This window comes from Cyprinus carpio, chromosome A5 (genome assembly GCF_018340385.1).
Source record: "Cyprinus carpio isolate SPL01 chromosome A5, ASM1834038v1, whole genome shotgun sequence".
Taxonomy (NCBI): domain Eukaryota; kingdom Metazoa; phylum Chordata; class Actinopteri; order Cypriniformes; family Cyprinidae; genus Cyprinus; species Cyprinus carpio.
Genome location: NC_056576.1, coordinates 14,456,301 through 14,480,293, shown reverse-complemented (window position 1 = coordinate 14,480,293; position 23,993 = coordinate 14,456,301). Strand labels below are relative to the sequence as shown.

Below are 23,993 nucleotides of genomic sequence, written 5' to 3'. Positions count from 1 at the left end.
TCATTTTAGCTTTCCTTAAGCAGAATCCTAAATGCCTGTAGACCAGGTGCGCTACTGCTCATCCAGCAGGATTCTTGTCAGCCATTAAAAGTTTCCTTCCAGTGGTCAGCAGGTGCTACATGATGGGAGAGCCAGTGATCCTGTGTGGAGGTGAAGTTATACAGTGGCAGAGGGTACACCACCTGGAGTCCCAAGTCCCATTCAAAAACAAAATACTAGATTACTGCCAAGTCTTGACTGATGCTGCATACATATCATCAGATCACTTACAGCACACCCTTCACCCCAAACTTGGTTGTATGTGTTCTCAGCAGCTGACGCCTTGATCTTTAGCAGCAATATTTGGAAGTCAGGGTCAAACTATGGTCACAGCAGAGAAGATATGTGATCTCCTCATGCGATAGTTTGGGCAGATGTGAATCCGTTTGATGCGACCACACCCTCTGAGATCAGGTTTCTTGTAGGTGGTGATCTAAACCAACAGGAGGACACAATGTTCCCTCATAAAACCAACTGCAAAGCACACTAGGAACCTGTCAAAAGCAGATAACACTGGGACTACAGTTTTGCGAACACAGAAATGGATTAAATATACTCTTAATAAAAAAAGGCTCCAGCACAATTCCTGTCTTAATGTGAACTTGTTTTTACAAACATGCTGCAAGTTAAGGACATTTTTCCCCAAATAAAAGGCATATGCATAACTTTCAGTTCATTAGCATTTCAAAAACACCAGTCACGATTAGCCCACAGCAACACACAAAGCGTCTACAGGGCATTCTCAGGTGCAAGAGGCTTCAACAGCCGCAGTTTGCTGATAAAGCAGTCTATAAAATGCAACGTGTTCTTCTGCAATGACCTCATCGTTTGAGGCAAAACAAAGTAAACAGATTACACAAGCAAAATATGAAGAATTTATCCATTCTAACTGGTCTTTATAATCTTTTTTAAATTTGTGCTCCAGTTGGTACGCAACCTCAGGTGTGCTTTTGTGTGTTTGTGAGTATTTCATCTGAGATACAATTAATCACAGACCTTGTTTGGTTATACAATGAAATAAAAAGAAAAGAAAAAATGAAACCACACACATACACTGTGTGGTTCTCAAACCTTTTGACTCGAAGGCCACCCACCACTATCCAACAAAATATTGTGTTCCACAGAGGAGAGAAAGTAATCCAGGTTTGGAACAACGTGTGTATGAGTACACGATGATAGAATGTTCATTTTTGGCTAAACTTTCCCTTTAAAGACAGCCATAATCAACTCAAGAAAGCATTAGTGTGTAAAAATATCTTGCAGCACACTGGCTCTGGAGTCTTATCTAGGCTCTGTTACGATAGTGCAGCTCTTACTGTAATGTCTTACAGTAATGCAGTTGGTATTGAGCTTCTCCATGGTGAAGACTAAAAGTGAACTGGAATTAACTGGAGGAGTGTGTTAAAAGCCTGCATATGATTAGCTCTCACACACACTCACACATGGCAGCCGACCTATAGGCTTAATGCATTTGGTCTAATGCAGTCTGTCTGTCTAATGCATCTACGGGTGTAGCCTGTTGTCTTTCTCTGTCTGACAGAGATGACATAATGATCCGGAAACTCAGTTTATCCATAACCTTTATGCATTTTATGTCTGATAAAGCAAGGAAGAGAGACAAATTGCGTGTGCCTATTTTTGCAGAGACTGCAGTATTTGCTCTACACACACTCTGTAATAAAATCATGAGCAAGTTGAACAGTTAGAAAGAGACAAAGACAGAAAGAAAGAGCAGAGTGTGACATGGGACCCTTTGTAATGATAAACTGTAAAAAAATTTTGAATGTGTGTTATGTCCCATTTAAAATTCAGCTTAAATATGAAGGAATGTTTTACAGTAATCACGTGCCATTCACTGACGATGGGTGTGTGACAGCAAACTGGAGACAGAGAAATTTTAAATAAACCAATTGCTTACACAGCTACTCACCAAATAAATAAATAGGATTTTACTGGTATATTATTTTAATGCTTTAACTAAGAAAAAAAAATTGTTTCACACAATCGGCCTAGCAGCATGACAAACATATAAGAGAAATATAATGCAGAAATGCATGTATAATATAATGTTAAACTGCTCCAAGATAATACTAGTCAATAAAAGAATCATCAAAAGGTGAAGCCTCATTGCATTGGTTGGAGCATAAGAAACAAATGGATATATAAAAATTTTATTCATATTTTATTCTATGTCCTTTGTAGAGGACACAAGGGTTAGGTTGTTAAAATAAAAATAAAAAATAACAAAAAAACAGACATGAAAAGGCATGTATAGGCAAAAACAATGTTTTATTTTTATTTATTTGTTATAAAAGATAACTATGATATACTGTTTTACTTGAAATGATAGATAGATAGATAGATAGATAGATAGATAGATAGATAGATAGATAGATAGATAGATAGATAGATAGATAGATAGATAGATAGATAGATAGATAGATAGATAGATAGATAGATAGATAGATAGATAGATAGGCAAGGTAATGCTGTGTGGGTGAAAAAGGACTAAAGTGTGTGTGATGTAGGAGGGGGAGATAAAGGGTAGCTCTGTCAGCTCAGTGTCAGAGTGTGACACTTCTCTGAGACAGAAATGGCTTTCCTCAGTCTCTTACCTTCCAGAACCTTACTTACTCACATTTTCCACTCTGCCCTCACAGGTAAGAGTATATCTTTCTCTTAGCATTTAGCTTTCTCAGTTCTCTGTGTTCTACTAACTTACCTTGACAAATTACCAAGGAAGCTCAAACAAATGAGCCAACTTTATTTCTTCCCTCCATCTATATCCACGAAACATTACAGTTCAGCAGCTAGACCATAAAAACACACTAACATAAACATGTGTATGTCTTGCTCTCATGCCAGTACCAGCCTGGAGTAACCTAGTAGTTCATGGTCATAAATCATTTATATTCAACAGACTGTATGTCATCACCTATTTAAAAGCATTTGCTCTCATTTCTCAGCCTGCATCTATTAACAAGAACCCTTGAAATGTTGATTGGTCATCAAATCAACTTTTTCTGTCTTTTCACAGTAAATGTTCTTCTAATTCCATCTGTTTATAGAAGCAGCGCTTTCTGAGGCATTAATGGGAAGACATGACGTATGAGAGAGAAACATGAAACACTACACAGACAAAAAGAGTTTCTCCTCCACAATATCCAACGTTAATGTCAACTTTAATGTTATACAAAAAATATTAAAAAAATCAGATTACAACATTTTTGTGTTCATTGAGTTACATGACACGTAACTCAATGATTGGTTAAAATGTTCCTGAATAGTAACTATTCTGTTAATCATGCTAAATCTATTTTCGAGTTTTGAGATTTGACCATAAATTACACACACACACACACACACACACACACACACACACACACACACACACACACACACACACACACACACACACACACACACATATGAGGCCTACTCTTTCACATACATAAGCATTCATGTATAATTGCACTCTCGAATAATAATGTTGTTTTATTGGCAGGTGGGCTTCTTTTTCTTTGTCTGATTGTAAATGTGACCATTATCGCCAGTCCCACTCCCCTGACCATCCTCATCACGTCCACAGCAGAATCTTTACCTGCTTTGCCTGCTGATGATCCTCCCGGCCCACAGGAGGCGTCTTATTTACAACAGCCTCTAAAGGCAAAAGCTGTGGAAGGGGAGGATGTGGTGTTTCCCTGTTATTTAAAGAGTGATGTAGATGAAGGGGCTGTGGAGAAGGTGAAGTGGTATGTGCAGAGTTTGGAGGGAAGGAGGAATGTTCTACAAGGGAACGAGACGGTGGAGGATGTGTTTGCTGGCCGTGTGTTTTTGTCTGGTGATCTGTCTGAGGGAGATCTATCCATGACACTAAGGAATATTTCTCTGGAGGATCGAGGCCTGTATTTGTGTGCCTTCATATCAACAAACTCAACTATTCTTCAGGGAGGCGGGACCAAACTCAGCATCCGCAAAGGACTGGGTGAGAGATGATGAGGAGTGCAAGGATATTAGTGTAAAAAAAAGTTCATATTGTAAAAAAACAATATTCAGATACATAATTTTTTATATATCAATATGTTTATCCTTTTTTTAATCGTTTAATTAGTCTATGGCTTATAAACCTCAAGGAAGAGCGTACCAGTATTTTTGCACAGTTCAAAACAGGGTTACTATAGTTAACTAAAAATAAAAAAATAAAAAAATAAATAAATTCTATTTTATAATATTTTATTTCAGCTAGTTGCTAAAATAATTAAAACTAAAATAGAATTAAAATATATAGACATATTTAAAAACGCATAAAAATGACAAAAACAACAAAATTACTCAACTTTAAAATCAAAATTAAAATGAAAAATATAAAATATAAATTGAAAATATTAATAAAACATTAGGTAACTGCAAAAGCAATCTTTGGAAAAAAAAGTGAAATCTGAAGTACTATTTTTAGGGAGCCAATTGCATTTATCTGAGACTATGAGAGATGACAGTGAGATTATACCGTTTTTCTTCAAATCCCTGCTCAGGTGTGATTGAAGAGTCTGTGGGCACTATAATCGGAATCATTGTGGCAGTTGTTGGTGTGGCAGTGGGGCTGGTTGCTGTGATACTGACTCAATTCAAGGACAAACTGAACTGCCTCCAGAAATGACATGGGGGAGACAGCTTTGGAGTATGGAGGTTAAAAGTGCGAGGAGGTTACAGTAAAGGCCAAAGGTAAAAGTGAGCAAACACACATATACTCACGCTGCCAAGTACTGACCGCAGTGCATGAGAGAATGACTTAAGTGAACAGTGAGGCATTAAGCTTACCCCATATTCTGAATGATAATATATATGATTACACAACTAGATCCGGTGACCCTCCTCAAACACATACACACCCCATCAGATCCAACACAGATGAAGAAGAGCAGCTGAGTTATGAAGTGTCAAGCATTTGTAATTGTAAGGATGCATTTCCTTTATAAGAATAAGTACATGAACCATTTGAAAATACCTGGACGTGTATACATGTATACATGCATTTCTGCATGAATGGTTCCTAAGATGAAAAATAATTACAGTTAATGTTTTTGTTTATTTAATCCAGTCTGCTGTGTATTTATTTTTAACATGATATTTTGAGTTTTATATGATGACTTGTATGGCTGATACAACTTTCAGTTCATTGCTCTGTCAGAATTCAAAACAAGCCATGCCCCATATGCAAAATCATATCTGCATACTCGTTTTTGCTTCGTGTTGATCTATATGCATGCACATGTTTTCATTATTGCAATCTTTTAATAGGATCAGAACAACATATGATAGATTTTATTTAGTAGACACTGATGTAAGTCCTTTGCATACCTCAAGCTGAGCAGAATGTTTAGCAGAGGCTGAACTGACTTCATATCAGAGTACCATTATGAAGTTATATTAATCAGAAACTGATCTTGTATCAGCACTCAACACTGAATACATTTCCTCTCAAGAGAGTCTTGATCTCAACACTCATGCTGTGGTTCAGGATTCTATTTGCAAAGTTCTTCATTTTCACCTGCATGCTTTTTGTAAGACCCAGCAGGGCCTTCACCTCAGAAATAGTCGGTTGTGAACTGGTTTGTGGCTGTGTGATGTTGTCCCATGGGTTTAGGTTTGTTTACTGTGAAAATCACCATCAATCCTTCTGACACAAATAAACAAGTTTTACTATTCAAAGCGTCTCTGGTGACTTTCCTGTCTCATGTAACTACATGAGTAACCACAGCTTGAAAAACTTTCACGAGGCCAGGCCAACATAAGCCTGTCTCAAAGGAAAGCAAATAATAATAATAATAATAATAATTTGTAATTAATTAATTACAAATAAATTAATAATCAAAATATTGTAAATTTGTACAAATATTCAAATTGGAAACATAGACATACAATATCATTCAAAAGTTTGGGGTCAGTAAAAATGTTTAAAGAAATGAAATTTTTTTTATTCTGCAAGAAAACATATAACTGATCAAAAGTGACGAAGACATTTATAATAACATTTATAAAACTTTTATGTCAAATGAATGTTCTCTTTAAAATTCTATTCATCTAAAGTTATTTTAATGAATTTACACACACACACACAAAAAAATATTAAGCCACACAACTGTGTTCAACAGTATTTTAAAAAGAAAGAAAGAAAAAAATTTGACTCCACCAAATCAGCACTTTAGATCAGCTGGCGGTTATTTAGCCTCTTATTAAGAAACCACAACTAGATCTTTAATGAACTGGTGAATTACAGACCGATTTCCAATCTTCCGTTAATGTCTAAAATTGTAGAAAAATTTGTGTCTGCTCAATTGTGCTCCTCCTTGCAAAAAAAGAATTTTTGTCAGGTTTCAGGCCCCACCATAGCACAGAAACTGCTCTTGTTAAAATTACAAATTACTTGCTTCTTGCGTCAGACCAAGGCTGCATCTCATTGCTAGTTTCACTTGATCTTAGTGCTGCATTCGACACCATAGATCATGACATACTCATAGATCGATTACAAAACTATACGTGTATTCGAGGGAAGGCTTTAAGATTTAGAGGTTTTAAGGTTTAGATCCTACCTGTCCTATCGCTACCACTTTGTTTATTTAAACGGGGAGTCATCTCAGTTATCACCAGTAAAGTATGGAGTGCCACAAGGATCTGTCCTAGGTCCTCTGCTATTTTCAATATACATGTTACCCCTTGGTAATATTATTAGAAAATACGGAATTAGTTTCCATTGTTATGCTGATGATACTCAACTATATATCTCAACAAGACCAGATGAAACTTCCAAATTATCTAAGCTAACAGAGTGTGTTAAAAATTTAAAAAATTGGATGACCAATAATTTTCTCCTACAGAATTTGGATATTACAGAGATATTACTTAATGGACCAAAAAGCAGTAAACAGAATCTCTTGGATTACAATTTGCAACTAGACGGATGTACTGTTACTTCCTCTACAATCAAAAATCTTGGTATTACATTAGACAACAACTTGTCTTTTGAAAATCATATTTCCCATGTTACAAAAACAGCATTCTTCCATCTTAGAAACATTGCCAAGCTAGGAAACATTTTGCTACAAGTTTGATTGCAACATATAATCATTGCTGTTAATAGTGTTCATCGTCTGTTTGATTACATTATTAACTGAATTATTACGTTATTAACCACTATTTTTACTCTACTTTTGATCAAATAAATGCAGATTTGGTGAGAAAAAAAATAAAAATAACATTTAAAAAAAACTTACTGACCCCAAACTTTTGAAAGTTAGAGGAGATAAGTGAGAGAAGAACTACACAGAATGAAATCTAATTTTGTTATCATAAAACAGAGTCATTCGAACAGTTTCAAATAGTTTAATTCTTTGGAACTGAACACACAACACCACACACAATAAATGCAGTAATGTACAACTACAGAAGCCACAATACTCTACCCACACACCCATGCACACTCACACACACTCACTCAAATGAACATACATGAGAAACAGTCAAAGGAACACACAGAGCAGAAATCACATTAATGAGACAAAACAAGATATAAATAAATAAGGGAAGCCTCAATGATCCCTTTCTGACTTCCATTGTTCCCATTATTGTAGAACTCATTTCTGTTGGTCACAGAGAAAAAAAAAACTGCAATGTGAATAAACACTGTGCTCCCCTGCGCTCCTAACACATGCAACGAGGACTCACGGGAAAGCAGGTGGTGAGAAAAAGAGAAGATGAATGTTTACTGTTTTTGTGTTTCAAGTGTTGAGTCTCAGCACAGAGAGATCACAGAGGCATTTGCCTAAGATGCTAAAATACAATCTTATATTTCAAACATGGCTTCAGCCTACACCTTTTCAGTTACCTCCTTTGTTTGTATTGAATTGGTTGTACATATAATTTGTCTTATGTTTTGTAACCGAATAAACCTTTATTCAAAAAAACACCAAGTAACAGTTGTAGTTATAGAGTGAGAACACACACTCTTTTTGCGTTTATAATGACCGTGTTGAGGTTAGCGATGGCTACTAGCTCTGACTTTCATTCGTCTCGTTCAGATTGGCTGAACAGATTCAGTGTATATTCAGACGAGAGGTACACATGCACAAGGGAGCACTGGGAAATGCACTGCACAGCACAGGGGAGGATAGAGGTGGGACACGTGTGAGGTCAAAGGTTCCTTTCAGTCCTCAAGAGTGCGGAAAGAATTCTGCATGTCTTCCAGCAGTTGAGCGTAGTCAGCTTTGATCTTTGCTTCACCCTCTTTCACTGGATCCTGCAAAACACACAGACACATGCAATTATAGAAAACGGCTCAATGTTAGACATGAAATTAGTGTAATTATCTGAAAAATTATAATAAACATTAGAATATGTAACAATAATTATAATAAATTAAGTCCACTATTAACACATTTACAGTCACTATCCAACTATTCAAATTAAATGCAATATTTGAATTTTAAGGACATTTTAATACCTCTTAATAAACAAACCCAATTCATAATAAAAAACATAATGCTTCTGTATATATTCAAACTTTTAATTGTACGGCCTTTTGGTTGAAAACGGGATAGGACACAATAGACTCAACCCCAGATCCTCATTAATTAATACTATCAGAATCAGAAAGAGCTTTATTGCCAAGTATGTTTGCACATACAAGGAATTTGTTTTGGTGACAAGCTTTCAGTACACAAAGACAACAACAACACACAGATAATAAAAAATAAAGATATGTGAATAAAATACACTTGTGTATAAATTCTATATTATACACTAAAATATAGTATTATAGTAATTACCAAAAATTCAATTATAATTTATTATCAAACTTTCAAAAAAAATTTTAATCATAGTTTATGTTATATTCATTTTGTTATGTGCTTTTGTATTTTTTATTATTTTTTTTTGGTTTTTTTTTATATTTCTATTAAGCTTTAATTATTTATTTATTTATTTTTAGTTATTTTGTAATTCAGCTTAAAGGGACACTCCACCCTAAAATGAAAATTTTGTCATTAATCACTTACCCCCATGTCTTTCTAAGCCCGTAAAAGCTTCATTTGTCTTCGTAACACAATTTAAGATATTTTGAATGAAAACCGGGAGGCATGTGACTGTCCCATAGACTGCCAAATAAATAACAGTGTCAAGGTCCAGGAAAGTATGAAAAGCATCGTCAGAATAGTCCATCTGCCATCAGTGATTCAACCGTAACGATATAAAGCGACGAGAATACTTTTTGTAAGCAAAGAAAACAAAAATAATGACTTTATTCAACAATTCCTTTGTCAACAGTATCCTCTGTGTTTCTCCATATCACTGTATGCTGCGTGTGCTCTTCTGTATCAGCCGCGCAAAAAGGATGCAATGTTTCTACGTGAAAACATCACATCCTTGTGGTGTTATTTCATTTTCTTTGCTTACAAAAAGTATTCTCGTCGCTTCATAACATTATGGTTGAACCAGTGATGGCAGATGGACTATTCTGACGATGTCTTTCATACTTTTCTGGACCTTGACAGTGTATTTTACTTGGCAGTCTATGGGACAGTCACAGGCCTCCCGGTTTTCATCCAAAATATCTTTAATTGTGTTCCGAAGATGAATGGAGCTTTTATGGGTTTGGAATGACATGGGGGTAAGTGATTAATGACAAAATTTTCATTTTGGGGTGGTGTATCCCTTTAAACTTATTTCAGTTAGTTGCCAACATAACATTTCTAATTTTTACGTTTTTTAAATTAAAAGTTTTAATTTAATATTTATGTTTTACCTGTGGTCTATGACCTTTACATCTATAAAAATCCTGACATCAGTATTTGAGCAACGGTACCTTAAACTTCATGGAGCTGATTCGATAAAGAATTTCTCCCATGTGTTCACGGATCTGGGCCCATGTGATCTTGTTATCGCTCTGTGCTGTGGTTTCGACAGCATGCCGGGCCAGGTCATAAAAAGCTATCATATTAGACAGGATCCCCACTGTCTTATAGAAGGGACAGAACCTGGAAGAGAGGAAGAGACAGGGAGATAATGTTTGAAATAATTAGCACAGACTGACAAACAGGCAACTAGAACAAGACGACACATAAAAAGGGGTCTGTGGGAATGTCACATTCTTCTTATTGTACAGATGATTAGTTTACCTGTCATAGGGAGTGTAACCGTTCTGCTGCAGGAAGTCATCTTTAATGAGTTTGGCCACCTCCAGAGTGATTTTATCCGTCTCAGCCAGAGATGCCTATAGGAAAGAAACAAAATAAATGCATTCAGAATCAATACAAATACATTAAATAAATTATTAATACAAATATATTTAATAAATTATATACATTGAATACATTTTATTTAAAAGGTCATTACACAAAAAATATAAAATGCAAAAACTATGTTTTAATAACACCTTCTGATAAACAACATACACAAACACACCTTTCCAACAAGTTGCACAATCTCAGCCAGGTCCTCCTCCTCCTGCAGAATCTCTTTGGCTTTGGTACGCAGCGGCACAAATTCTGGGAAGTGTTTGTCATAGTACTCATCAAGTGCTCGTGTATATTTACTGTAACTGATAAGCCAGTTAACAGAAGGGAAGTGTTTCCTCTGGGCAAGCTTCTTATCTAGACCCCAAAACACCTGAGAGGAACAGTTCAAATGAGAGGGGAAAAAATACTGATTACCAAAAAAACAAAAACAACAACATCACATCATGTTAATGTCATGTGTTTTGATAGGATCCACCCACCTGCACAATACCAAGAGTGGCAGAAGTCACAGGATCTGAGAAGTCACCACCAGGGGGAGACACACTGTAGAGAAATGTCCATTTCCAAAAGGATCCCAAAATGAGAGGAAAGAACGGAAACATCTGCGGTTATAAACCACCACAAAAACACAGGTAATATATATATTTTTTTATAAACCTACATAACCTTTTCAAAATAATAAATTAAAGTCTGTTCAAACTTGTCTCACTTAATGTTATTTGAGTGTACTTACGCTCCCACAATGCTGACGCTGCCCTCTCTCTCTGGGTTACCCAGGCACTTCACTCGACCTGCTCTCTCATAGAACGACGCCAGACGGGCTCCAAGGTATGCGGGATACCCACTGTCTGTGGACAGAAATCAGGAAAGTTTGATTATCCAATATAAGAAAGTTTGGTTTGGACAAGGCTGCATAATTTAGTCGAAACACCATGTTGTGAATGTGGTGACAAGCACTGCAATCATTTCAGAAGTTACTCTAATATGCTAATTTGCTTCTCAAGAAACATTTCCTATTATTATCAATGTTGAAAACAGTTTAGTTGCTTAACATTTTTGTGGAAACCATGATTCTTTGTTAAACAGAAAGTTCAAAGGAGCTGTACATACCAGCAGGCATCTCAGCCAATCGTCCGGAGATCTCCCTAAGAGCCTCAGCCCAGCGCGAGGTGGAGTCAGCCATCATACTGACGTTATAGCCCATGTCTCTGAAGTACTCAGACAATGTGATACCTGTTAACACACAAGGCATGTTATGAAGATAAATGCATCCACGTACATACTATATAGATTTTCTCTTACAGGTTTTGTTCCATTTCACTATCAGTAATTGTCTCATAAATCCTGATTCACCAGCATTACAGCACATTTATACAGATGGCTCTTGAGTTTACCAGTGTAGATGGAGGCTTCTCTGGCAGCCACAGGCATGTTTGAGGTGTTGGCCACCAGTGCTGTTCTCTTCATAATGCTCTCCACCTTGCCGTCCACCTCCATAGTTAGCTATTGAACAAAATTACTATCAATCATCTAAACCAGGTTCATCTAAACCACTCGACAGGGTCACCTGAATTTCATTTCACATTCATAAACATTGCATTAATCAAAGTGACCAGGTATAGCATCATTAAACCCAGTGCCATACCAACCTCCGGGAAGTCTCTTAATACTTCAGACATCTCATTTCCACGCTCTCCACAACCCACGTAAATGATGACATCACTGTTGGAGTATTTGGAGAGAGACTGAGAGATCACGGTCTTACCACAGCCGAAGGCTCCTGGAATGGCTGTGGTCCCTCCTTGGACACAACTGCAAAACGGCAAAAATCAGGACTGTAAGATCATGTTTAAACTCATAATCATCATTTCTTAGTTAAAAATGTATAATCACAATTATTAATCAATATTTTGAGAAATTACTTTTTACATTTCATCAATATTATCATATTCACATATGCCCAAATCAAGAGAATGTCAACTAATATGCATGTTTCAACTGATCTCTTCTACCTTTTCTCATTCATGATTCATTATACTTGTATATTCATTAAAGTTCATCAATGAGAAAGTTCGATTGCAGATTTAACAGCAGCAAATGGAGCAAGCAGCCTCATTAAAGGCCCTGATATACTTCAAACGAAATCGAAAAACGAACTGATGTGACGTCATTTCGAACAAAATCAGGCCAAAACGAAGTTTGAAATGGCTTGCCAAAGCGAACTCTCCGGAAAAGTTTGCTCCAGATGCAAAACACCATTGTATTACCACCGGTCCATGGTGATTATGTAATAGGCAGATGTGCGCTGAGGCTCCGCCTTCCTTCATATGGAACACTTCTTTGGCTCATTTCAAGAAAAACAGATCGGCAATATTACACTTTCATTGGAGCAGAATATCACTTTGACGATCGCTGAACTCCAACATACATTTTTGTCTGTGTTTTTATATTATCAGTGCTTTTTATGTAGTCCAGAAAGAGCCTGTACAGATGGTTGCCAGGTTGGGAAGACAGAGTAAATCACTGGGAAGAAAATGTATCCATTTAAGAGAAAAGCTCTGATCGGGGGATTTTAAGTCTTAACATATGGCAACCCCAAGCATGAAAGCTTGTGGGGGCTTGTTACCAATGCAAGATTATGGTAAAATCAATTGGAAAAAATAATTAACCAGTGGGCCAAGATTACAGACAAGTCTGCGTAATTAACTGAGAAAACCAAAAATATAAAAGAAGAAAAAATAGCTAAGCACACAACAAACTTTATTAAGATGTGGAACAATAATGTGTGTGTGCTTGCGACTCACGGAAAGAGGGCATCCAGTACTCGTTGTCCCGTCAGCAGGGGGTGATTTGCAGGTAGTTTCTCAGTAACAGGCCTCACCTGTCGCACAGGCCACACCTGCACCATGGTGAACTTCTCCTTCACTCCTTCAAACTCCAGTTCCAGCACCACATCCTGACACACACAATGAAAAGGGAAATTCCAGTATTTAGTAATATAAGGTTTCTTCCTCATCTTACCTAAACATCTTAGGGAGTTTTTTCATCCAACTGTCCATCCAAGTTGCTATACAAATAAACTGAAATTGTTGTGAACTACTCTTGCGTGCTTTTCTATAAAAGTGTGGTAGTATTTCAGGACATGTGAGGATGATCGTGAGCTTGACTCACAGAGACGTCATAATTTCCTGGCGGAGCGAGGTAGGTTACTGTTCCCCTGCTGCGAGGGGGCAACATGATCTTGTGTTTGATTAGAGAGTTCTCGTAAACAAATCCATAGATATCACCTCCTGTAATGTGACTTCCAACCTGAAAAAAACAATGAAAGAAGTCCAGTTAAAGTAAACAAACATCCAGTTCATTTCAATACAAAAGTCATACACATTCAGGGGCCTGTGGCTGCTAAGTTTCATGACCCAAATGGATTTTGAATGCAATTCCCAAAAAGACTAAAATAAATATTCTTTACATATGATTTTAGGTACAAAATTAATAGTTCCCCAAAGTTGTTGCCTTTTGGTGAATGATGCCATTTTAACACCAAAATATTCTTTTGTATTATATTTCCATTATAACATGTATTATATATCCATTTAAATGTCAACCTTTTGTGAAAATGACGAGTTTAAGGGAATAAGTGTTGCAGGTATGGCTTATTAAGGACTACAGAATCAAAATCAGCTTCCAAACGCAGAGATAAAGTGCAGTTTAACTTTGCGGTGTCCAGTGTTGATGGTTAAAATGAATAGTTTCTGAAAGGTACAGGAAACATATAATACTTTTAATATTGTGGAATAGCGTCACTAAAGGCATTAATGTATGTTCTTGATTTGGTTCATAATTCAAAAGTATAACTGGGTTAGGGTCCACTGATTTCCATACATGACAATGCAGGGAGATTACTGGAAGTTGAGTTCATTTGCAGTTTTGCTTGGGTCATTATAAAAATGTATATTAAATAAAAATTTGAACCCGGCCCCATGCATACTATTATATTTCACCACTAGACTATCATGACTCATAGTCCTAGAAAGAAGTGTCAAAATTGTCACCGATGCCAAATAAAAAACTAAGTACATGACAGCCCTACCATATATACCGAGAAAGACACACACATTATCCTTACCCTCAGGTTCTGAAAAGGAGAGAATTCCCACTTGATGTCCCTGTTGAGAGCTCCTATGTTAACCCCTCTGGGGATGTAAATGCTCTTTGTGAGGTCATTGATGTCTTTGAGGGGACGCTGAATACCGTCAAAGATAGAGCCCATGATTCCGGGCCCCAGCTCCACAGAGAGGGGCTTTCCAGTGCGGAGCACAGGGTCTCCGACAGAAACTCCAGCTGTAGACAGCTCAGGAAAACATATAGACAAATACAACATACCTTGGCAGCACCATGATGGACCATGACAAAATAAAAACGTAGAACTTTTGATTAAAACATTTTCAAGCATGGTAGAGTACGTAAATCACTCATGAATGGTCAAGGATACAGGTCTCCTCGTATACCTGGATGGTTGCCATATCTCCTTCCAATCTGATAATTTCTCCCACTAGCTCACTGTGGCCCACACGCACCAGTTCATACATGGCCGCACCTGCCATGCTAGAGGCTGTCACCACTGCAATGAACAGACACACAGATTATAACCTGTCCATCTCATGACCGACATCTGTCAATCAAAATAAACTCCTTATGGGATAAATGTTGCGCTGTATGTTCAATTTTGTAACAAAGTGACGTCAGAACATGTTTTTATTTTTACCTGGGCCTGAAACTCCATGCACATATCCGAACTGACCCTCGCGGTCCTCATCTTGGATCTTAGACAGCTTGGAGAAATCCATTCTCTGTGTTAGCAATCCTGAAGGAGGAGGTGATAAACAGTTCATTCATTAATACTGCACCAATGTTTCAAAACACAAGACAAACCTTAAATCACTATTACAAGACATTTCAATTTTCATTATTTTCAATAGAACCACAAGGTCTACTGTTTTGTCCCAGTTCTAATTAATATACTCGAAACCAAATGTGAGTTTCAATCTTATTGTTATGGGAAATATCTCAGTTACCAATAACAAATTTAAAGGCTTTCTCGATGACAACACCATAATACTAACAGGACCACTATGGCCGAAAGGTATTCATTCAGACTATATTCCTGCTGTAAATCAAATGAAATTGCTTTACGAAACCCACCACAGCTAAAATAAATAAATATATGACTAAACGCCTTCACACAACCAAAACTACTGAATTACGAGATCTAAGTTAGCAGGCTGTCGTAAGAAACCACTGTATGTCAGGTGACAGATGGCAGCTAGCAAAGCCTGATCAGCAACTGAGCAGATTTCACCTGCGTAGAAAATAGGATCAAACTACCCGGTTTGTAGAAAAAAATATAATAGTATAAAAAAAGGTAAAGATGAGTCTTACTGTATTTGCATGAAATGAACGACAATCCTTGGAATATCCTACCAAGCAGTTGAGTAGGGAAAAAAACTGTCACGACATAGGTCAGCTGACCTGCCAGGATTAAGGAAGTCCGTACACAGTGCAAAAGACAGTGCGCCATTATGGCTCCTGGAGGAGATTGTGCGTGGATCTGTATAGCGCATCTGATCCAACATGGCGCCCATCGAACCACAGCTTCTCCATTTCCTGTGTTCACTGAATGGACACAACAAGGACGTTACTGCAAGCATCCACGCATAATAACCGTTGACATTTACAAAGCCTGGGCACAGTGTGTTCCACCATTGTACAGAATAAAAACTGCGTTGTCTATTTTGTCAGATTTTGGATTATCTTTGATCTGTCATGCATATTCATTACGTTCACATCAATAAGCATCACGCAAGGAATCTGGCGCTCTTTGCGTGGTTGCGTCACAGGGTGATTCCTGTTGAGACCGCGCGTAACCCAGACTTTGTTGAATGCAGTTGCAAAAAAGGCTGTAATTTGATTTTTCGATATTCGAATATCGATAGCGAACTTAGTATTTTTTCGTCTTTGCTTCGCGTTTGTGGATACAATCAAGGTGTCAGCAGTTTTGTAGATATTAAACCACCCGGTCAAATTCGTTGGTGATCAGCGAGGATCGAAGATAGCACCATCATCATAATCATCATCATCGATAATTGAGCTCTGGGCGAAATAATACACGGTTCAGCTGAATTTTAGCTGAACCGTGATCTGATCGTCGAAGAAATCTGATCATTTGTTTAGTGTTAACGTACAAGTTTTGATCACAAGACCACTCTGAGCATATGGCAGACCTCTTTTGGTTGTGCGGGAGCTTACGTTATTAGTTATCTGTTCAATTCAAAAGCAACCGGACTTCAGCTGGATTTCAACATTTCGCTTTTCCTCAAAGTGACTCCACAAGATCAATAGCAGGAAACCAAACAGCCAACATCAAGAAGAACCCAGCTTTATGGTACTACCCCACCATGTTGGGTATTATGGATCATCACCAAGGTAAATATGTGCTTTTTTTGTATTGTATACATACTTCTCTTTTCATTTCATTTTAGTGTCACACAAGTACTCGAAGTTTTAAACGAGCCTCGTGTAACACACCCATTTAACAAAGCGCTGCTGAATGGATTAACTACTCGTGCTAGAAGTGAGCTATCCTCTTAGCTTAAGTACACTTAACATGGCCTCTCTACTATCTCCAGATACATAACATATAATTTTCTAAGCATACTTGAATAGTTCAGATGCCAATTCGCTTCCTTGTTTTGCTGACTTGACAAGGTTGCATCTGCTCTTTAGCCTTTAGCATAAGCAGCTTCTCTTCGGATCTTAATATGTTTATGAATGAGTCTTCAAAACAATTGCAACATTGTTTAATGTTTCGAAATTTCTTACGTTTACATCTGTAGCATTCTAATAATCACGTAAGGAAATTACTTTAAAGTTACTCGGTATCCAGTTAGTCCAGGCTAAAGCTAACTTGACAGTTCATTTAAGGTTGTAGTTTCACCGATTACAATACCGATTTCTTCTGTTTCTTTTACAGACACCGTCCGGAAATGTAAAACGGAGGCTTTGGTAAGTGCTGTCGCTGTTGTATTCTGTAATGTTTCAAATGGTGACACAGACTCGTTACTTATTTATAGCTTAGGCCACATGTGGCCGAACATTGGGGGATGGGCTGTGGATAAGATCAGTATCTGCCTGTAATCACTGACAGTGATTGGCAAAAATATTTTGGTATTGAAAACGGTTTCAGATTGGTGACAGACTGGTATTTAGGTATCAATCTAAACGGACTATTAATGACTGGTCACTATTAATGTCCATTGTCTTTGTTCCAGCCTCCAGAGCGTAGGAAGAGGACCGTGGAGGATTTCAATAAGTTTTGCAGCTTTGTCCTGGCCTATGCTGGGTACATTCCGCCTCAAAAAGAAGTGAGTTGAATGTCATAAAACATTTTTTTTTTTTTTTGTACAGCAATTAAGTGATAAATTTGACCATCTTCATGATAATCACCTGCTACTGACTCGGAGTGTGTGTGTGTTTGGGAAAAATACTTAAAGGGTTAGTTCACACAAAAATGAAAATTATTTAATGACTCACCCTCATGTCGTTCCAAACCCGTAAGACCTCAGTTCATCTTCGGAACACAGTTTAAGATATTTTAGATTTAGTCCGAAAGCTTTCTGACCCTCCATTGAAAATGTATGTACGGTATACTGTCCATGTGCAGAAAGGTAATAAAAACATCATCAAAGTAGTCCATGTGACATCGGAGGGTCCGTTAGAATTTGTTGAAGCATCAAAAATACATTTTGGTCCAAAAATTACGACTTTATTCAGCATTGTCTTCTCTTCCGGGTCTGTTGTGAGTGCGTTCACAACACTGCAGTGACGCCGCTGACGTACGACGCTGCTGACGTGTTCTCTTTGTTATTGGGCGCACCAGAAAACACATTTTTTGGTATTTTTGGACCAAAATGTATTTTCGATGCTTCAACAAATTCTAACTGACCCTCTGATGTCACATGGACTACTCCTATAATACATCAAAAACCATTCTGGAACTTTGGAAATGTTAAATTGCACACAATTTAATTTTTTTTTTAAATCATTAAAGAGAAACTTTTTAATTCAGATATCAACTGAGGATTTACACACTTTGTTTTGTGCATTCCATTTCTTTTAAAAATATATTTAGCCTCTTTCCCATATCACACACACTTTTGGGACTGATTTTGATTAATTAAATTTATCATCTTTTTCATGTGAGTGAAAGTTTATGTAAGTTAATGTGTTTGATGCTTTGTTGAAAATTAATGTTTTTGTTGAAACTGTAGATTTCGTAAATGTGGACTGTTTTGAAAAGCCAGGAGTAAAAACCTCAAATGAATTTATTTAAATCCATTGATTTCAGTGGAGCTGATACTGATAATTATCCGATTGAACGTTCTTATAAATTTATATAGTGATACATTCCAATAAAATTTCTCATGAATATTTTTTTTTTAATTCCTTATCACAGTTTTTTTTTTCTGTAGTTTATGTACATTTTGAATGATTTATACATGTAATATGTATATGTGTAAAATATAAGCTTATTTTCCATCATGCAGTGCAGATTTGGAAAGGATTATGAGGATTATGAATTGTGGTGATTTGTGTTTCCAGGAGAGTTCATGGTCTCCGTCTTCATCTCCATGTACACACGAGCTTTCTGAGCTCTCGGGTGAAGGGTCTGTAAAGGATAGCTGGACGGAAGCACACTCCGACCTCAACAACATTCAATGTTTGGTCCACAAAGCTGAGACAGACAGCAGCAGCACAGAGTTCAGCCATCTTCAGTCGGACAGCTCCTTTGAGAAGATGAGATTGAAAGACTCTCTGAATCAGATCCATCTTGATAGTAAAGCTGAGAGGAAGAAGGTGAAGAAACTCGGACGCTTATCTTTAGGAGGGCCGAGGAAAAGCATCTCGGAGGCAAGAGCACACAAACAATCGAAAGCAGCACTAAAGAAAATGAAGAGATCAGTGAAGGCTGAGAGACACTTTCCATCCTCAAGCCCTTTAAACGAGGGGTTTCAAAAAGAGGAGGGGCTAACTGAACAGGCTGTTCACATGCATGAGGCGGGGCTTAAACTGGAGTCCAATCCTGAAACAGACCTGAGCTCTTGCGAAACGGACACATTGGTGACTGATGAGGATATTATGGTTGAGTCTGGTAAGTGTCTGATTAGACTTGGTATACTAGTGTTGTATTTAATGTATATAGCCATAAAAACATTTCTATCATTAATGTAAACCCATTTTTTGTCTGTCATACTGTCAAGTCATATTTTATCTCTGTCCTTGAAGAAAACATCTGATCATTATCTTTAAAGCATCCTTATTTTGTTCTATCCATTGTAGGTGATGATTCTTGGGATTTGGTTACTTGTTATTGCGGGAAGCCTTTTGCCGGACGTCCCATGATTGAATGTGACGAGTGCTCCATTTGGGTCCATCTCTCCTGCGCTAAGATTAAGAAGTCCAACGTACCTAATATTTTCTACTGCTACAGATGCAGGGACTCTCGGGGCTCCATGGTCAAAGGAGACCACTGAGAATGAATGTGTGGGTGCAGATCTTGTGTCTATTTAAATGGATGTTCTCATATCTCTTTTTTTTGTTTTTTACTTTTCTGATTACTCTTAATTAGTTTCTGTTAAATTAAAAATGTTTTATTAACTCCATTTGTTCTCCTTTGTTCTATGTTAATAGACTGGCCTTGATTTATGACATTAAGTGTTTATCAGGTTTAAGGTGTACTAAAACTCATGCACTTATTTGCACTACTATGTGAGTGTTGTGTTTTTGATTGTACACAAACCTAAAATTATATTTGGTGGCAAATGTGCACTATGACCACATATTGTGTAGATAAATAAATGAACATCTCCCATAGCAATCTGGTATTTAACAGCTATTGTCTCTTATTTACATTATATATTATTTACATATATATATATATATATATATATATATCTTCCCTCAGTGATGAATGTCTAGATGGGTGAATCTCTCAAAGCCTTTCAAGGATGTGTCTCGGACCTATTTCTTTCCAAGTCAAAAGAAAATTGAGCATATTTTAGGACAATTAATATTGTTTTCTTGACATTAAACCACATTTCTTCCAAAGTTTGCATATTTATAAGATTTATCCAAATACCATGTACATGCATCCATTAAAGCAACTCCACTTCCAGTGAAGAGGTGTTGTTGTAATCCAGTGTTTTTCAGTCTTGCACCTGGGGGAAACTCAGCACAGGTGTCGCACTAAACTGACACACCTTATTTGGATCATGGAGCACTGTATAAAAGACTTGATGAATGCAGATAGGAGTGGTAGCTAGATAAGGGATACCTCCAACACAGATCTCTACAACTCTCAAACGCTATTCAATTATCCTCACTTTTATCGTTACAGGATGTTCTTCAGGAGATATCAGCATATTTAGATGTAGTTTAATTGCTTGCTTTTTGTTATTTGTGTGTTCCATATTAAACAAAATGCTAGAAATGTTAAGTTTTTGATTATAAGACTAAACACTGATTTCTCTTATTTTTTTTTTTAGCCTATGTGTCCTGCTCATCCCAGTGTAAATAGTACATGTATGTACAGGTGTATATGTTTGAATGATGAGGAAATGCTCTATTTTTCTGCCCATTTATAGCAGTGAATTCTGAAAATAAATTCTTTTAAAGTCAAGCTGCTGTTCATTTGCACGGTTTTGTTTACTGATGTCACTGCTCTTTCCGTGAGCCAAGGTAAGTGTAGGCAACGGGGTGTAATAAGACATTAATGTATACACAGCAAAATGCTATGTGTTTGCAGGCAGGATATTTTATCAACATATTCTGTGCTTCAACGTAATTAAACAATTTTGTATAATAGAAATGGTATAAAACAGGGGTGCCTAACCCTGCTCCTGGCGATCGACTGTCCTGCAAAGTTTAGCCCCAACCCTTATCAAACACACATGCTTTTAATTTTTAAGTGATCCTGAAGACCTTAATTATTTGCTTCAGGTGTGTTGACTTTACAGGACAGTCGATCGCCAGGAGCAGAGTTGAGCATCCCTGGTATAAAAGATAGCATGTTTACTTTTCCTATAACCATTTGAGTGTTGTGTTGTTGACCTATTATGAAAAACAAATGATTTCCTGTCATATTACACCGGTTAAACACAATGGTTTGTTTTATTTGTGAGGTGTGTGGAATAACGAATTCTTTACTCTTTATTGGAAACCCTTTTGCTGTTTAGTGAGTTCAACATGTCTGAGCTTTTTTCTAACCCAGCGGCTGTGCCACCTGGTTTGGAGTACCTTACACAAGTAAGTGTGCCATTTGAAACTAATTATTTAATGTAAATAAGACTGTAAAAGATGTAAAAACTGCCACTATTGGCGAGTAATGTAATATAATATGTTAAAGGGATAGTTCACCAAAAAATCATCAAAAAAACATAACAACTCTCCCCCTCTTTTCCAAAAAACTTCTTCCTTTCTTCTGTTTTGAAGAATGTGAGTAAGCAAACAGTTGTCAGTCCCTAGTGACTTCCATAGTATAGTCATGGGGACCAGAAACTGTTTGGTTACCAACATTCTTCAAAATATCATCTTTTGAGTTCAGCAGAAGAAAGATCCATACAGGTTTGGAACAAACTGATGGTGAGTAAGCGGTGACAGAATCTCCCTTTTTTTGTGTGTGTTTTAACGATCCATTAAAGGTGTACACAATAATTAGTATCTTATGATAGGAAAATGCACAGTGGAATATCTCTGCTTCCTGTTCTGCTCTAACAGATTGACCAGATATTAGTCCATCAAAAGATTGAGCTCCTTGAAGGTAAAGTGTATATAAAGTTATTCATATGACAAAAAAGGTGTAATTTTAAATATGTATTTATCCTTTTATCACACAATTATCACTAAACAATAAGTCACATACTAATGAACAATTTCTCTTCTTTTCCAGCAATTATCGGCTTTGAGACTAATAACCAGTATGAGATTAAGAACAGCATGGGTCAAAAGATCTTCCATGCTAAAGAAACCACTGACTGCTGCACAAGGAATATCTGTGGCCCTGTGAGGAGTTTTGATCTGCAGATAAAAGATAATTTTGATCAGGAAGTGATTCACTTAATCAGGCCTTACCGCTGCTCATCCTGCTGTTTCCCCTGCTGTCTTCAAGAGGTAACCACTCAGAATGCATCTGACCTTTGAAGATAGAGAAAATATTTCTACAAGAAAGATTGCTGAAATTGAAAAATTTACAATAAATATTATAAATGCAATATGCATTTCTATAACCCATTATCCAATTCTGTTTCCTGTCTGGATGTGACATTGACTGAAGATGGAGGTACAGGCTCCACCGGGGAATACAATAGGTTACATCAAGCAAGACTGGCACATGTTTAAGCCCAAGTTCTCTCTCTATGACATGTCTAAAACAAAGGCGCTGTCCATCGAAGGGCCTTTGTGTGCCATCAGCTGCTGTGGGGATGTGGATTTTGACGTATGTATTTATGTGTGATTGTGTTCGCCATGTATGTGTGACCTTGATTGTTTTTGAGACATTGCAACATGCAGTATCTGGTGAATGATTATTTAAGGATTTCACAATTATTTCTAGGGTTAATATTGTTTTACAGTCCAAAAGAATGTAACCGTTTGACAAGTTTGTCTTTGTCTGTCCTGTGCAGGTTACCAGTAAGGATGGGCATTCTGTAGGTCGTATCAGTAAACAATGGACTGGATTGACTGATACAGATAATTTTGGCATTAACTTTCCTATGGACTTGGATGTGAGAATGAAAGCAGTTCTGCTGGGAGCATCTTTCCTTATAGTGAGATGACACACAACATTCACTCATCCACCAGTTTAGCTACTTTCTTTATGACCATTCATATATTTAATTTGATCATTTCTCTGTGTTGTCCTGCAGGACTTCATGTTCTTTGAGCAGACTGGTGGCTCTGGACTGCAAAGCAGTGTGTTTGGCTAGTAGGGAGTGGGAGATAATTTGAGGTTCTTGATTTCTCTGGTATATTCATATGTAGTATCACAGTTATTGCATATACTAACATCAGTAAAATCACTGTAAAAGCGTTTTTACAATATAGATGTAACCCAGTGTGGCCCAATGTTTTGGTGTTGATTTTTCTCTTTTGTAATTATATTAAAATACTATACATTTCCTACTGAAGTCTCTTTGCTCTCTAGAAAAAGTGACCACTCCTCTGAAATGCATCACCAATTTTATGAAAACGAAGTTCAGAGTAATTTTTATTTTTTGTGAACATCAATGGAAAGAAGTTATCATGAACAACCCAACATTTGCCTAATGCTTAACACCGATTTTCAAGGTATTTTTAAAAGTTACACACACAGATGATCATTGCTGATTATGAATATTAATTCATGGTCATAGTTCACAACTACAGTGCCAGAGTAAGCTTTTTCTGCTGACATTGTGCCAAAAATGGCAAACATCCAGGAATGGCATACATAGATTAAACTATGCAATTTTCAGCAGTTATTTGCAAATAGAAAGCTGATTGATAGTTCACCCACTTAGGGGTACATATTTGTACCATTTGCCTCCAGATTTTAAGAAGGTTTGAATGTAA

At 37.0% G+C, this 23,993-nt stretch overlaps 4 protein-coding genes across 8 annotated transcripts; 3 read left to right on the top strand and 1 right to left on the bottom strand.

The window, feature by feature from the left end:
• Window positions 1-3,486: 3,486 nt before the first annotated feature.
• On the top strand, window positions 3,487-10,933 carry LOC122145167 (sodium channel subunit beta-2-like; the record flags this gene model as incomplete). Its single annotated transcript, XM_042757387.1, has 3 exons — window positions 3,487-4,024; window positions 4,572-4,761; window positions 10,797-10,933. Coding segments are annotated over 2 exons (663 nt in total), but the record flags the coding sequence as incomplete, so codon positions are not given.
• On the bottom strand, window positions 7,404-15,990 carry LOC109089969 (V-type proton ATPase catalytic subunit A-like). Of its 3 annotated transcripts, none has more exons than XM_042754405.1 (15): window positions 15,768-15,990; window positions 15,094-15,192; window positions 14,821-14,949; window positions 14,455-14,669; window positions 13,500-13,637; window positions 13,133-13,284; window positions 11,978-12,140; window positions 11,723-11,831; window positions 11,439-11,561; window positions 11,062-11,176; window positions 10,808-10,871; window positions 10,495-10,698; window positions 10,209-10,303; window positions 9,896-10,067; window positions 7,404-8,332 (listed from the first exon to the last, which is right to left on the bottom strand). In XM_042754405.1, exons 1-15 carry the CDS (start codon window positions 15,904-15,906, stop codon window positions 8,240-8,242), a joined length of 2,010 nt encoding a protein of 669 aa, XP_042610339.1. In that variant the 5' UTR covers window positions 15,907-15,990; the 3' UTR covers window positions 7,404-8,239. The 3 variants fall into 3 exon arrangements, with proteins under 3 accessions (XP_042610339.1, XP_042610348.1, XP_042610344.1); XM_042754414.1 differs by lacking the exon at window positions 15,768-15,990 and adding an exon at window positions 15,531-15,662; XM_042754410.1 differs by lacking the exon at window positions 15,768-15,990 and adding an exon at window positions 15,404-15,426.
• A 213-nt stretch (window positions 15,991-16,203) lies between these two features.
• On the top strand, window positions 16,204-21,063 carry LOC109090285 (PHD finger protein 23A). 3 transcript variants are annotated; one of them, XR_006159390.1, is made up of 6 exons: window positions 16,204-16,811; window positions 17,359-17,390; window positions 17,657-17,749; window positions 18,987-19,536; window positions 19,725-20,814; window positions 21,029-21,063. XR_006159390.1 is itself a non-coding variant. In XM_019104084.2 (5 exons), the coding sequence occupies exons 1-5, from the start codon at window positions 16,784-16,786 to the stop codon at window positions 19,916-19,918; spliced, it is 897 nt and encodes a 298-aa protein (XP_018959629.1). In that variant the 5' UTR covers window positions 16,204-16,783; the 3' UTR covers window positions 19,919-21,063. The 3 variants fall into 3 exon arrangements, 1 of the variants encoding a protein (XP_018959629.1); XR_006159389.1 differs by having other exon boundaries at window positions 20,930-21,063; XM_019104084.2 differs by having other exon boundaries at window positions 19,725-21,063.
• Window positions 21,064-21,409: 346 nt separating this feature from the next.
• On the top strand, window positions 21,410-23,564 carry LOC109090288 (phospholipid scramblase 2-like). Its single transcript, XM_019104089.2, has 7 exons — window positions 21,410-21,437; window positions 21,620-21,689; window positions 22,161-22,203; window positions 22,333-22,553; window positions 22,717-22,878; window positions 23,066-23,209; window positions 23,309-23,564. The coding sequence occupies exons 2-7, from the start codon at window positions 21,630-21,632 to the stop codon at window positions 23,366-23,368; spliced, it is 690 nt and encodes a 229-aa protein (XP_018959634.1). The 5' UTR covers window positions 21,410-21,437; window positions 21,620-21,629; the 3' UTR covers window positions 23,369-23,564.
• The last annotated feature ends 429 nt before the right edge of the window (window positions 23,565-23,993 follow it).

Bases quoted from the DNA above. Each gene is read 5' to 3' on its own strand.
- LOC109089969 (XM_042754405.1), bottom strand. From the start codon at position 15,906: ATGGCGCACTGTCTTTTGCACTGTGTACGGACTTCCTTAATCCTGGCA. The intron at 12,141-13,132 runs GTGAGTCGCAAG...GCCGTTTTGCAG, and splicing joins GTACTGGATGCCCTCTTTCC to TTGTGTCCAAGGAGGGACCA. The intron at 8,333-9,895 runs GTACCGTTGCTC...TGTGTTTTGCAG, and splicing joins TCAGCTCCATGAAGTTTAAG to GATCCAGTGAAAGAGGGTGA.
- LOC109090285 (XM_019104084.2), top strand. From the start codon at position 16,784: ATGTTGGGTATTATGGATCATCACCAAG. The intron at 17,391-17,656 runs GTAAGTGCTGTC...TCTTTGTTCCAG, and splicing joins AATGTAAAACGGAGGCTTTG to CCTCCAGAGCGTAGGAAGAG. The intron at 19,537-19,724 runs GTAAGTGTCTGA...TATCCATTGTAG, and splicing joins GGATATTATGGTTGAGTCTG to GTGATGATTCTTGGGATTTG.
- LOC109090288 (XM_019104089.2), top strand. From the start codon at position 21,630: ATGTCTGAGCTTTTTTCTAACCCAGCGGCTGTGCCACCTGGTTTGGAG. The intron at 21,690-22,160 runs GTAAGTGTGCCA...CTGCTCTAACAG, and splicing joins GTTTGGAGTACCTTACACAA to ATTGACCAGATATTAGTCCA. The intron at 22,554-22,716 runs GTAACCACTCAG...CATTGACTGAAG, and splicing joins TCCCCTGCTGTCTTCAAGAG to ATGGAGGTACAGGCTCCACC.